The following is a 13,605-nucleotide window of genomic DNA, read 5'->3' on the forward strand; positions in this document are numbered from 1 at the left end:
CTCAAGAAGCTTCAAACACTCCTCATTACTTATAACATCTAGCTCAAACTCTTCTTCGACTTAAGAAGTCTTCTATAGGTTTGCTCCACTCACCTGTTCAACTTCACTCGTGCTCAATATGGCTCCCTTCTGCCAATCCCTTTCGGAGAGGTAAGTCGCAAACCTAATTCCACTACCTACTGGAACTCCTCACGGAGCCTTCATTCTCAGCAGTCTTAAAAAATTGTTTCCTCTAGTGTCGGTACAGATCCATTAGTTTCTGAACATCCCTTCGGAACTCGCCATTAGGTTTCTTAACAAATGGCAGGTATGTCCCAAGGTATTTTTCACATTAGCACCCCAACCAGAGGTTCATCTTTCCAGACACCCCTCGGTGAAATCAGAGGGAGTCGCTTGCAGTTTGGGCATGGGAATTCCAACCGTGCACCTTGGAAGAGAGGGAGAGAGGGTTTGGGGTGGTTGCAAAGTAGGAAGGGGGAAACACGAAGGAAGCATAAAAGGGAGGGGAAGGTCCGTGCTCTTTACCGTATTTTCAGTCTTGGTCTTTGGAAGGAGCGGGGAGAGCGTAAGGAGAGGAGACTCCAAAAAACCCAAGGTGTTCCCTAGGTAGGAATACGGGCTGGGGGCCCCCGGATAATGGAAGGGTTCCCATCACCCCTGGGAGAGAAGGACAGGTTACAACCTGAAACAAAGAGGAGGTGAGGAGTGGAGAGCCTACAGAGATCGGGCATCTCCGAAGGTCGAGCGGCAAGGAAATGAGAGGTGACACGACGCGTTCCCTCAGGGGGCTGGCCGGACACCAGGGATGTGGTTGCCAAGAGGGACGAGGTAGGCGCCTAAGGCGGCTCTGGGGCGAGCGTTTATGGGGCATCGCTTCCACGGGGCGCGGGGGCGGGGAAGTGTTTTTGAGTGGGGTCTTCCCGCACAGGGAGAAAAGAATCCCGGTGCAGTGGTCTCTGAGAACAGAAGCCCCGGAGACGCGAAAACGTTAAAGCGTTGAAGAACCGGCATTTCCTAGCCCCAGCCCTGCTTCCCTACACACTCACCGAGTCTCCTCCAAACGCCACCGCTCCAGCTGCAGCTACCGGCCGGCGCAGCCGCACTGAGCGCGCACCACCCCACGTGACTCGGCCCAGAGCCCGCCCCCTCACCCTCCACGTGATCCTCAGGACCCGCCCATACCCTCCTGCCTCTTGCCCCTCTTCCGCGCGGGGTCTAGATACGCCCCTCCCCTTTTGACAAGATGGCGGCGCCTACCTCTAACGTGCCTCGTCTCTGGGTCTGGGGTTCCAGGCAGCGTTTGGGGAATGTCTTTAGTCTCGTCTCAAAGCCATTTTGTTCGGCCGCTGCTGCGTCTGGGACCATGAGTGCCCAGCGATTAGCGGAGAAGCTCCGAGCCCAGAAACAGGAACAAAAGACGAAGCAGCCGCCGGTGAGTCCGAAAGGACCACAACTCCCAAGAGACAGTACGTTCCCGGGTTCTCCGGCTGGGAGTGAGGTGGGAGGGTCCGGACAGATGTTAAGGAAATGTGGAGGATCTGTGGAAGAACGGGGAGAAAGGAAAGGGAAGAGATCAGTATGGTACCGTATCTTCCTGCGGGCTGGGTCTTTGGCTCCTGCCGGCCTCAGCCCTGAGCACTGCGTGGAGATAGGTAAAACAGACATGCACCGCCGCTCTCAAATTATTCCGGGAAGGCGCGAGTCCGAAGCAGAAATAGTCATTCCCAACCCAAATTGTCACCCAAACTTATTGAAAGTCTTCACCAGTCTTTTCCTGGCGCTCCTTCTCTCCCCGTAGGTGCCCACAAGCCCTGTTCAGCGGAGAGTTCAAGAACTAGTGCGGTTCACAAAGCAGCTGCAACGAGTCCACCCCAACGTGCTTGCTAAGGCACTGAGCCGAGGGATTGTGCACCAGGACAAGGATCTCGTGGTCATCAATAAACCTTACGGTCTCCCTGTGCATGGTAAGGACCACGTGGGAGAGGGAGGGGGTGCTTCTGTTTTCACTAAAATTAGGGACAACTCTGACACATTACTTGTGGGGCTCGAAGACTTGCATTCAAAATAATTAAGCTTTTGTAGAGTACTATATAAGGCACTACTGAAGACAGAGATATAAAAGACAGTCTCTGCATTCCAAACATCTGGCAGTCAGCAGTGATTTTTGGAATGCACTGTGTCCAGACCTCCATGGAAATTTTTATAGAGAAATACTAAGGCTGTGTGGTTCTTGTCTTCATGTTATGTTCCATCAAAACTGGGAAGGAAGAGGGGCACCTGGGTGGCTCAGTCGGTTATGCCTCTGACAGCCCAGTGTCAGGCTCCCTGCTCAGTAGGGAGTCTGCTTCTCCCTCTCCCACTGCCCCTCCCCTCTGCATTATACCTCGCCCTTCCTCATTCCCTCTCTCTCTCAAGTAAATAAATAAAATAAAAAAAAAAAAAAGAACCAGAAAAGAAGAAATGACATATAAGAAAAAAATAGATAGCACTTAATATATTAAGGTTCAGATCATTTCCCCTTCTGACAATGGCATCACTATATTTTTTGCCTTTATTCATAATTTTCCCACATTCACTAGTTTTTATAAGTACTCTGTTTCTATTTTTGGCCTATAAATCTCTTGTGCATAACGTGTTCTGGTAGTTTATTACCTTCTATAAGTAATGGTATTTCCATATTTCCATATAATGACTCTGAATTTCCTGCAAGGGTCTTTTTTATTGCACATTTTGTTCACATGATCCAGAATATAATTTCATCAGTTAAGTCCAGACCAAGGAAAATAGTCCATCTTCACTGAACAAAGATCAGAAAATCTCAACCCGCAAGCCCCAAACTGCAACATAAATCAGTCAGCCACCTCAAGCCATGAGTGGAGACAGAATAACCTGAGAAAAATCAGATCTTATACTATGTATGGGCAAGGATCAAAGAAGGACCACCTTAAACATGCAGAAACTCCAATCACAGAAACCAATATGAAAACTAATAAAAAAGGGGGGGGGGAGTTTCAGCCAAAGCAAAGATTAAACTGCCCTGTAGAGAGATCTCTACTGTTGAAAACATACACAGGATCCACACACACACAAAAACACATATAAATCTGGGAGTGCCTTAGTGGCTCAGTTGGTTAAGCGTCTATCTTTAACTTAGGTCATGATCCCACATGATCCCAGGGTCCTTAGATTGAACCCTGAGTCAGGCTCCCTGCTCAGTTGGGAGCCTGCTTCCCCCTCTGCCTCTGCCTCTCCCTCTGTTTGTGCTCTCTCTCGCTCTGTCTTTCTCAAATAAATAAAATCTTTCAACAAACCCTACATATAAACCTATATAGAAGATAACTTCCTTTGAAGAGTTTATAGAAATTATAAAATATAGAAGACATTCATGTTATTAAAAGTGCCAAAAGATACATAATAAGTTATGTATTCATGATAAGAACTTAAAAAAGAATAAAAGAAAATGTGTGTGTTTGTATGCACAGAGTACCTAATGAAACTCCAGGATGCCTGGAACTTAATGGACGTTGAAATATTTCTGAATAAATGTTGAATGTAGTTGTTGAAGACAGCTGGAGTGAGATAAGAAAGATCGATAGAAAGAAAATGCAGGGAAAGGGATTTATTGGGGGAAAAGGCATCATTGTGCTAAAAGAATGCTTTTTGGGGAGGTAGGGAGAAAAGCATAAAGACAAGGAATTAGGGGCGCCCGAGTGGCTCAGTTGGTTAAGCGACTGCCTTCGGCTCGGGTTATGATTCCAGGGTCCTGGGATCGAGCCCCGCATTGGGCTCCCTGCTCAGCGGAGAGCCTGCTTCTCTCTCTCCCCCTCTCCCTGCCGCTCTGCTTACTTGTGTTCTCTCTCTAGCTCTCTGTCAAATAAACAAACAAACAAAAAAAAAAAAATTAAAAAGACAAGGAATTAAGTCAGACATTGCCAAGTGTTCTGTGTATTTTCTTTTTCTGTCTTGATCTTTTTCTTCCCATTCCTCATGAGATAACTATTATCCAGATATTTACATTTTATAGATGAGAAAACTGAAAGTTGGAAAGATTAAATCATCTATTCAGGGTCAGTGGCTAGTTAGGCCTAGAATAGAACTGAGTAGCATCTCACCTAATGGTCATCTTCTTAGCTCTTCTGTAATGGCTCAGGAGAGCCTCACAGTCTTGTATTTACCCTTGAGTTTACTTGGCAAATTCTCAAACCTTTGTTTATATAATGAAATATCAGACTTCCTCATTTTGATTGCTGACTTTATTATGAATGTGCAAGTAGATTAATAAATAAATTATATATATATGTATATATATACATAATATATATATATATATATATATATATATATATCTGAGGAGCAGGCCACATACTGTAGGCCAATGCTTCTCAGACATTATGAAAAGGCCTGTGAGTCCCTTGGGCATCTTGTGAAAATGCAGATTTTGATTTAATAGTCTGGGTTGGGAGCCTGAGATTCCTTTCCAACAAGCTCCCTGGGCTTTGACATTGCTAGTTCCTGGACCACATTTCAGAATAAAGCTCGTGAAAACATTGACTTTCTTCCCAGGTAGAGTTCTTTGGTGGGATCTTTTACTGGCCACTAAAACCTGTGGCTCTTCCCTTTGTAGGTGGCCCTGGGGTCCGGCTGTGCATCAGTGACGTATTGCCCATCCTGGCAAAGATGCTTCATGGCCACAAGGCAGAGCCCTTGCATCTGTGCCACCGGCTGGACAAGGAAACTACAGGTGTAATGGTGTTGGCCTGGGAGAAGGAAGTGGCACATCAAGTACAAGAGTTGTTTAGAACCCGTCAGGTGGCAAAGAAGTACTGGTATGAAGCCCATTGCCAGTGGTAGAGTTGGTATAAATGAAGGCATCCTTTTATCTCATTGTCCATTCATATGGAAGGACCTCCTGTTAAGAGAAGGCACTGTGCTAGGACTCATGGGCGTATGAAAAGAATAGGAAAGAGACTTAAATGCTTAGGATCTTGGAGTCTGTTGGAATAGAGATTCCTCATTGTGGTTGTACATAAAAATTATTGAAAATTAATTACACAAATAGTACATGATTTTATTCCTTTGGTAAAATCATCAAAAAACAAAGATAAAGCAAAAATTTTTTGGAGAATCTACCCACTCTGTTGTTCTAGTCCCTTCCCGTGGGATAGTTTGGTTTTTATTCCTCTGGTCCTTACTCAATGTATTTATGAACATGTCTGATATATACAGTGTGTGTGTGTATTACATTGTACACTGTACACTGTACTTTTTTTTTTTTTTTTTTTTAATTTTCTTTGAGAGAGAGAGTGAGCACAAGCCGGGAGAGCAGCAGTCAGAGGGAGCGGGAGAAGCAGGCTCCCCGCTGAGCAGAGAGCCCAACATGGGACTCAGTCCCAGGACTCTGGGATCATGACTTGAGCTGAAGGCAGACACTTAACCCACTGAGCCACCCAGGCACCCCAACACTGTACTTTTCTTTTACTACTTAACTATGTCTTGGAGATCTTTCCATGTTAGTGCATATAGATTTACCTCCATTTTTTTTAATAGAAGAAAGACAGATGAACAAAACTGAAACCTACTCCTCTCCTCCATCAACTCAATTTTCTTCCCCAGAGGAGATCACTGTTCTAGTCTTCTGTAAGCTTCCTGCATACAGGGCATGGATAAGTGGATTATTATATGGCACTGCGTTTTGCACTGCTTTGCATCCTGCTTGATTTCACTTGGAGAGCATTTTGCATGTACCTTTAGAGCTCCCTAGTATTCTGTTGATGGCTGTATCATCGTTTCCTTATTGACGGACATTGAGTTAACTTCCTATTTTTCAGAGTCTGTTGCAAAGAATACATGATTATATCTTTAAGACAGATTCCTAAAGGTGGACTTGCTAGGTTGAAGGGTATACACATTTAATATTTGCTTTTTGTTGGTGGTGATGGTTTTTTTTTTTTTTTTAAGATTTATTTATTTGAGAGAGAGAGAGTGAGTGAGTGTGAGCACATGAGCCAGGGGAGGGGCAGTGGGAGATGGAAAGGGAGAGAGAATCTCCCGCAGACTCCCAGCTGAGCGTGGGGCCTAACACGGGGCTCCATCCCAGGACCCCAAGATCATGAGCTGAGCTGAAACCAAGAGTTAGATGCTTAACTGACTGAGCCTCCCAGGTGCCTCTCACACATTTAATATTTGAATAGTTACTATTATTACGTAGGCCAGGTTTTCCTCCCACTAGGGTAATGAGGACCTACCTCCCCCTACAGCTGACCAGCGCATTTTGGGGGTTTGCCACTATGATGAGGGAAAAAAAAAATGTTTTCTATTTCCCTGTGTATCAGTGATGTTACTTGTCTGCATGTTTATTGGGTTCTCCTGTTTTTTTGCGTTTCCCTTTCTGTGAACAAACCATCTCTTTCCTTTGCCTGGTTTCTGTTGGGCTATTTATTATTTTCTGTTTGATTTGTAGCTACTCTTTTTATCTTTTCGAAGTTAGTCCTTTTTGTGCTACAGATTTTGCAGCTACTTTGTGATCCTGGGAGCCTTTTAAAAATCTCTATGCCAAGACCCACCCACAGAGGCCCTGATTAATAAGTCTGATGGGTATGGGCATCTGAATTTCTTAAAAGCTCCACAGCTGAGTCTGCTGTGGAATCAAATGTAAGAACTGCTGTGATAAGAGGTTACAGATAATGGCAGAGGTTTAGCGGACTAACTAAGCTCAACAAGATCTGTGTTCAACTGTCAGCTGTGTCGTTTACCAGCATGGGTCCTTAGGCATGTTCTTAAACGTCTCTAAGCTTTGTCTTCATAGCAAAAATGAGAATAATGGAGTTGAGGAGAGAGTTAAATGAGACAGTACATATTGAAGTGTTTGACATAGTACCTAGCTCATAGTAAAAGCTGAAAGACAGAAAATTGAGACTATCATGTATACTAGTAATCCAGATATAAGTCTATAAAAAGTGTTGGGGCACCTGGGTGGCTCAGTCGGTTGGTCAGCTGACTCGATTTCGCCTCAGGTCATGCTCTCAGGGTCGTGCTATCAAGCCCCACTTTGGGCTCCACGCTCAGCAGGGAGTCAGCTTCAGGATTCTCTCTCTTTCTCTCCCTCTGTCCCTCCTCCTGCTTGCTCATGCGCACATTCTCTCTCTCTCCAGAATAAATAAATCTTAAAAAAAGATGTTATATTATTTGTGAAAATTGTTTATGAAAGTTTAGACTTGGTAACCATTCTATGGAGGAATTGAAATCTGTTCGTTGTGTGTTGATGAATGAACAGGATTTGATAGACAAGATGGAGAACTGTGTTTTAGGTGGTGGGAATGCATACACACAAAGGATGAAAGCAGGCAGTGTAGTTTGGAGTGGGGAATGGTGACAGATAATGCTGGAAAGGTAGACTGGAACCCAGTTAATGATGGCCTTAAATAGCAGGTGCACAAAGTAGGAGTTAGCAGTAGAGCATAGCAGGCGACTGATTAACATCTACTGGCGTACTATGATAGCAACTTGTTATGGTTGTTTGAATCTTCTTCTTTTTTTAATTTGACCTACAGAGATTACAAGTAAGCAGAGAGGCGGGGGTGGGGGGCGGGGAAGCAGGCTCCCTGCTGAGCAGAGAACCAGATGCAGGGCCCCATCCCAGGGCTCTGGGATCACGACCTGAGCCAAAGGCAGAGGCTTTTAACCCACTGAGCCACCCAGGCGCCCTTGTTTGAATCTTCTTACTAGACTTTGAATTCCTTGAGAGTGGGGATGTTGGTCTCGTTCATCTGTACAGAACTAGTACCTCCCTAAATCAATGCCTGATTATATTCCTGGAGTATGTAGTGAGTGAACATTTTTGGGCAGTAGTGTTCTGTCATTAGGAAGAGGGAGCTGGCAGTTAAAACTCAATTTAAGTGTGGTAAAATCTATCAGATGGCAGCCCAAACTGCCACCAGCCCAAAATGAGGTGTCCAGTGTGTAAATTGTTGTGGGAGTGGGCTTCGATTCGATAGGCCACCCAGCAGGATTCCATCATTGACCTAGAGGAGGCATACGCGTAGGAACAGAAGAAAGGGTCATCTCCCCATCTCTGACATGATGAAAGGAGACCTCCAGCAAAATGTTTATTGAGTTATGGGGGTTGTTTCTGTGACTTTGAGCCGAGTTCCCCTGTTTGTCTACCTGGCAGATCGGGTAGGTGCGGTCCTGTGACTTTTTCAATCCATTCATTCATTTACTTATTCATTCATTTCATATGCAGTCAGGACTTAACCATCTTTTAAAAAAAGGATACAAAACCATATTATCCTCATTACTTTTTTTTTTTCTTAAAGATTTTATTTATTTATTGGACAGACAGAGATCACAAGTAGGCAGAGAGGCAGGCAGAGAAAGAGGAGGAAGCAGGCTCCCCGAAGAGCAAAGAGCCTGATGTGGGGCTCCATTCCAGGACCGTGGGATTATGACCTGAGCCGAAGGCAGAGGCTTTAACCCACTGAGCCACCCAGGCGCCCCTACCCTCATTTCATTTTAAGATATACATACTCATTTTGGGGGGCACCTGGGTGGCGCAGTTGATTAAACGTCCCACTCTGGGTTTCAGCTCGGGTTGTGATCTCAGGGTGGTGAAATGGAGCCCAGGCTCAGGGCAGAGCCTGCCTGGGTTTCTCTTTCCCTCTCCTACTGCCCCTCCCCCTCACACGCACTCTCTCGCTCTCTCTCTCTCTCTCTCAAATACATAAATCTTTTTTAAAAAAGAAAAAAAAACTATACATATTCATTTTTAAAGGTTGGAAGGAAAGACCATGTTATAAATATAATTTTTTGTTTTTTTCCCCCCAATAGTCTATAATTAGCATACATTACTTTAGTAGTAAAAAAAAGATGTGTTCATAAGAGTAGAATCAAGCTCTCAGGCTAAGTGCTATGACAGCCTATGACTTGGGATGCTCCGTTCTTAAGAACTGACCACAGTAGAGCAGAAGGTCCAGTGTTACAGCCTCTAAGTAGCCAAATCTGAGGATCTCCCCCCCTCACCTCATGGCTTAAGCCAGGGTCTGTGTGTTACGCCCAGGACCATCACGGTGCGCGTCCCCGTGCCCCCGGCGGGAGTCGTGGACATCCCTGTCATCGAGAAGGAGGTGCAGGGTCAGCAGCGGCACTACAAGGTAGGTGAGCTGTCATCCCCAGGGGCTTGGCTTTTCTGCTCTTCTTTGCAACTGTGTCTTGATTTCTTTTGGTGTCAGATGACGCTGTCCCCAGGCTTCCGCATGGAGGATGGGAAGATGGTGAGAGCACGGAGCAACCGGAAGGCACACACAGCTGTGACTCAGTACCAGGTGCTTAGCAGCACTCTGTCCGCTGCCCTCGTAGAGCTCCAGCCCATCACCGGTGAGGCACCACCTTTCTGCTGGGGGATGGCAAGAGCCCGGGCTGCTGAACCACGTCCAGGGCCTCGCTTTGGGTCCTGCCCTTCTTCCGAGCAGCTGGTGCTGTGAGAGGGCTGGGATTGCAGCTGACGTGTTTGAGAGTGTGCCTCTGGTGCTAATCCGAGGCTGGGAGCTCCAGCGGGGATGGCTGTTTAAAAATAGTAGGTAGCAGGAAGATATAAATAGTTTGCTTACATTTATTTAAAAATCTGCAAAGCGGTTTCTCAAAAAAATTAAACACAGAATTACCATATAATCCAGCAATCCTCATGGGTATCTACGCAAGAGAATTGAAAGCAGGGGTTTGGAAAGATCTGTGTACAGCAGTGTTCGTGGCAGCATTATCCCCAATACCAAGAGGTGAAGCCAGTCTTGATGGCCACCGCCAAATGAATGCGTAGACAAAGTGTGTGGGCAGATGACGGAATGAGTATGTCTTGAAAAGGAAGGAAGTTCTGACATGGGCCACAATGTGGTTGGACTTGATGCTAAGTGAAAGAAACCAACATAGAAGGACGAATGTTGCGTGATTCCACTTATGACACACCTAGAGCACTTAGATTCAGAGACCAAGTAGAACAGTGGTTACCAGGGGCCGGAGGAATCCGGAAGGAATGGGGAGTTGTCGTTTAATTGGGCCAGAGTTTCAGGTGGAGAGGATGCTTGTGCTCTCTCTCTCTCTCTCTCTTGCTCTGTCTCAAAATAAATAAAATCTTTCAAAAAATGGTTAAGATAACATTTTATGTTATAAATATTTTGCTACAGTGAAAAATGTGCAAAGCACTACTATTTAGCATTCTATAATAATGTTATCTAAAAATAAAACAGGGGTTATTGGGTGGGTCCCCCCAGTTAAGCCTCCGACTCTTGACTCCGACTCTTGATTTCGACTCAGGTCACGAGCTCAGCGGTGGTGAGATTGAGATTCTCTCTTTCCCTCTCCCTCTGCCCCCACCCCCTGCACATGTGGGCTCTTGCTTTCTCTTTGTCTCAAAAACAAAACAAAAGTTAATTAAGCACGGAGAGATACCAGGTTGATGATAATGGTTATCTGTAGTGGAAAGGGAGCTAAGGGGGAGGGGAACTTAGAGTCTTAACGGCATGTGTGATCTTATTTCCTACCAGCTTATAGTTTGTTCTGTTCTTCTTTATACTTTGGTGTAGGTGCAGCCTTGCCGGTCTTACTGTGCTTCAGTTAAATAGGGTTAGAAGCACAGTAACGCACAGTATGGTTTCTGGAGCTGCTCAAGTTTTCTCTCTCTCTTTTTTGTTGTTGTTGTTAAGGAGTAAAACATCAGCTTCGAGTTCATCTGTCTTTTGGACTGGATTGCCCAATCCTTGGGGATCACAAGTACTCAGACTGGAATAAGCTGGCCCCCCAGGTGACCCCTGCTTGTCTGTGCAACAGCTAAGATGGGGGGAGCTTTTGCTTTCCCCTTGTTAAAGTCCGACGTGAGTCACCGCAAGGATGTTTTGACTGTACTGTACTAGTTACCCAAACTAGTCACCTCGCTTAGAGAGAAACAGCTGCTGTTCTCACGGAGCTGCAGGATCTGTTCGCAAAACCCTTGGCTTCATTTGTTTGTCTTGGATTGTGTTTGGAGGCGGGACAGGCGGGGTTGAGGGGGGGCACTTTCCTGAGGCTTCAAGCAGCCTTTCATGCTCTTGGTGAAGATAGGTGGGGGACACTTGTTTATCTCTTGTTGTCGTAGCCCATTCTCTAAGAAGGCCAGAGAACTGGCTGATAAGAACTTCGCTGGCCTGGTGGTTTTTCTCTCACCTGGGTTCCAAACCCTTCCGGAGAATGTCCCTGAAGCAGGCTGTCCACCGCTGTGCCTTCCAGGGGAGTTAGTGCTGGTTCCTTTAAGTGGAAAATGTCTGTCCCTGTGTGCTGCTCAAGGACGAGCTCTTGGCCTGGCTCTCAAGAGGCTGTCTTGTCTTTGTACAGAAGCTGTCTCTTGGTACCCTGAAGAAGCTGGGCCTGCACCAGGCGAAGGCCCGCCACATCCCCCTTCACCTGCACGCGCGCCAGCTGATCCTGCCGGCCCTGGGGTCCAGGAAGGAGGAGCTCAGCTTGGTCTGCGAGCCTCCTCGCTTCTTCTTCCGCTCCCTGCAACGCTTGGACCTACAGACGCCAAGTCAGGATCAGAATGGGGGCGACGAAGCCGGACGTGAGGGCGCAGTTAAGACTGCTGGGCTGTTGGGACCCTGAATCCTTCACTTTGTTTCATGGACTCTGCTAACTTCTCATTTGGGACAGACTCCAGAAGAGCCAGGTGTGGGAAGTGGAAGAAATTCAGCTGCTTCCCAGCCTTTACTGGACACTAAATCCTATTTACTGAGACACTGGCCGTACTCTGGAAAAGCCTGCGGGGAGTCTCCCTGCCTCCCAGTCTCCTTGCCCAGGGGGAAGAGAGCCCAGGACCAGGCGGACTGGGTCCATAATTGAAAAAGGAGAAACTCGAGCACAGAATCTGTGCTCCGAAACTGTTCACGTCCAACAATAAACCCCTTGATCTATCCGGAAGGCTCCGGTGGTTGGAAAGAGCACGTGGCGGTCATCTGACTGCTGGAGAAATTCAGAAGCAGTTAGCCACTGTCCTCATGGATGTTCAGGATCTAATAGCAAAACCTCTCTGCTCCACTTGTTTTGTCCCAGATGCTAGAGACCCGTCAGAAGGCAGGATTCTCTCCAGCCGCAGCGCAGGAACCTTGTTGCAGTAGTGACTAGAGCCTGCAAAGGGGTGTTGTAGAATCGAGAAAAGCAGATGTGAAGGCCGGCCGGCCGGCAGGCCCTGATGGAGAGCACACACGGTCCGGAGAGTGGTTAGCTCCAGCTCCGTGCTGCTCTGTGGGAACAGGTTTTCTCTCCTTTTCCTTCATTTTTTTTTTTTTTGATTTCCCCAGACCCCTAAGAAGGCCCTAGTCTCTAGTGGTTTAAGGTTCGTGGGGGGGGGGGGGGGGCACGACCCCCCCCTTGTACAGTCAGAAATCCACATGTAAATTTTGACTCTCCCGAAACTTAACTGCTAGTAGCCTCCTGTCAACCGGAAGCATTACCAATGACACAAACAGTTGATTAACACATATTTTGTATGTTTTGTGTATTATATGCTGTATTCTCACTCAGCCAGAGAAAAGAAGACGTTATTAAGAAAATCATAAGGAAAGGAATACATTTACAGTTCTGTGCTCTATTTATCAAAGAGAAATCCGAGTATAAGTGGCCTGCGCCATTCAGACCCATTTTTGGTGGATCAGCTATATTTATGGGAAAGCTCCAAGTGTATTAACTCACTAAAATGAATGTGTAAAACACAGCTGTCCCCAAACCCAGGTGGTCACCAGGTGTGCCCTGTTTCCCTCTAGAACCCCTCCTCTGAGGATGGGCTTTCCTTGCTAGTCCCACCCCACCTTCTGAGCACCATCTTCACTCCCCACCACCTCAACTAGCGTAGGGCAGTTCCCACCAGAAACCAATCGCAGAGGGGAGTCTTAAGACCACTCCCCCCCCCCCCCCCCCCGCCCCGCCGTCCCTAGGGGCTGGGCAGGGCAGGGTGGTACTGATTAGGACAAGGACACCGCAAAACACTTCCTTCTGTTTTCTCAATCTGCTGTCCTTGGCTCTCCAGCCTCTGGACTGCTGTTAGCCGGAGGGCCTGGTAGGGTATACAAAGACTCAGCCTTGTATCCGGTCTTGCAAAGCGGGCCATGGGGCGGGGGGTACAGACCCCATTTCCCCAGTGCGGTTGGGGGGGTGGGGGAGTGCTGCTTGGTGCACTGTAATCCCAACACTGATGACCCGGGGTCAGGCCAAACCACAAGTTAAGGGCACGGTGTTCCACACGACTCCACTCCAGACACCAGCTGCAAGCTCGGGGCTTCCCAGACAACCCCCCACCCTTCTGCTCAGCCTAGGGGAGGAATGTTTCCCTCACCCTGTAATGGGTTCATGGGGTAAAGGAGCATCTGGCTCCAAAGGCCCCAAACAGGCCTGGTTCAGCCCCAAGGCAGAGAGACAAAGGCAGAGGAGTGGTGGGGAGACAAACGGATTTATGCCCGTGAGACCAACGCCGGGAAGACAGCGGACTCATGTCACAGAGACTGTCTCTGAAGTGCTGAAAATACTGCCAGGTTTACAGGAGGAATATGTGGGACAAAGGTCAGTGGGTCCATAAGGGTGGGCAGTGAAGGT

The 13,605-nt window shown here is 47.0% G+C and overlaps 2 protein-coding genes across 9 annotated transcripts in view; one reads left to right on the forward strand and one right to left on the reverse strand.

Annotated features, from left to right (window-relative positions):
• The window catches only part of LOC111153706 (family with sequence similarity 118 member B), a 50,899-nt gene extending 49,807 nt beyond the window's left edge, over window positions 1–1,092 (reverse strand). For 3 of the 6 annotated variants that reach the window (XM_022512864.1, XM_022512867.1, XM_022512862.1), the window contains exon 1: window positions 94–265. The gene's annotated coding sequence lies outside the window, so the exon portion shown is untranslated. Of the gene's footprint in view, window positions 1–93; window positions 266–1,046 lie in introns of those variants that run through there. The other 3 variants (XM_022512865.1, XM_022512863.1, XM_022512869.1) reach the window with 3 other exon arrangements.
• A 151-nt stretch (window positions 1,093–1,243) lies between these two features.
• LOC111153939 (RNA pseudouridylate synthase domain containing 4) lies at window positions 1,244–11,932 on the forward strand. Of its 3 annotated transcripts, none has more exons than XM_022513274.1 (7): window positions 1,244–1,432; window positions 1,799–1,964; window positions 4,625–4,826; window positions 9,056–9,149; window positions 9,228–9,372; window positions 10,695–10,792; window positions 11,359–11,932. In XM_022513274.1, exons 1-7 carry the CDS (start codon window positions 1,244–1,246, stop codon window positions 11,620–11,622), a joined length of 1,158 nt encoding a protein of 385 aa, XP_022368982.1. In that variant the 3' UTR covers window positions 11,623–11,932. The 3 variants fall into 3 exon arrangements, with proteins under 3 accessions (XP_022368982.1, XP_022368983.1, XP_022368984.1); XM_022513275.1 differs by having other exon boundaries at window positions 9,056–9,122; window positions 9,294–9,372; XM_022513276.1 differs by lacking the exon at window positions 10,695–10,792 and having other exon boundaries at window positions 1,252–1,432; window positions 9,056–9,372.
• The last annotated feature ends 1,673 nt before the right edge of the window (window positions 11,933–13,605 follow it).

The sequence above is a fragment of the Enhydra lutris genome, unplaced genomic scaffold, assembly GCF_002288905.1.
Source record: "Enhydra lutris kenyoni isolate GAN:26980312 unplaced genomic scaffold, ASM228890v2 scaffoldscaffold34, whole genome shotgun sequence".
In the NCBI taxonomy this organism is placed as follows: Eukaryota; Metazoa; Chordata; class Mammalia; order Carnivora; family Mustelidae; genus Enhydra; species Enhydra lutris.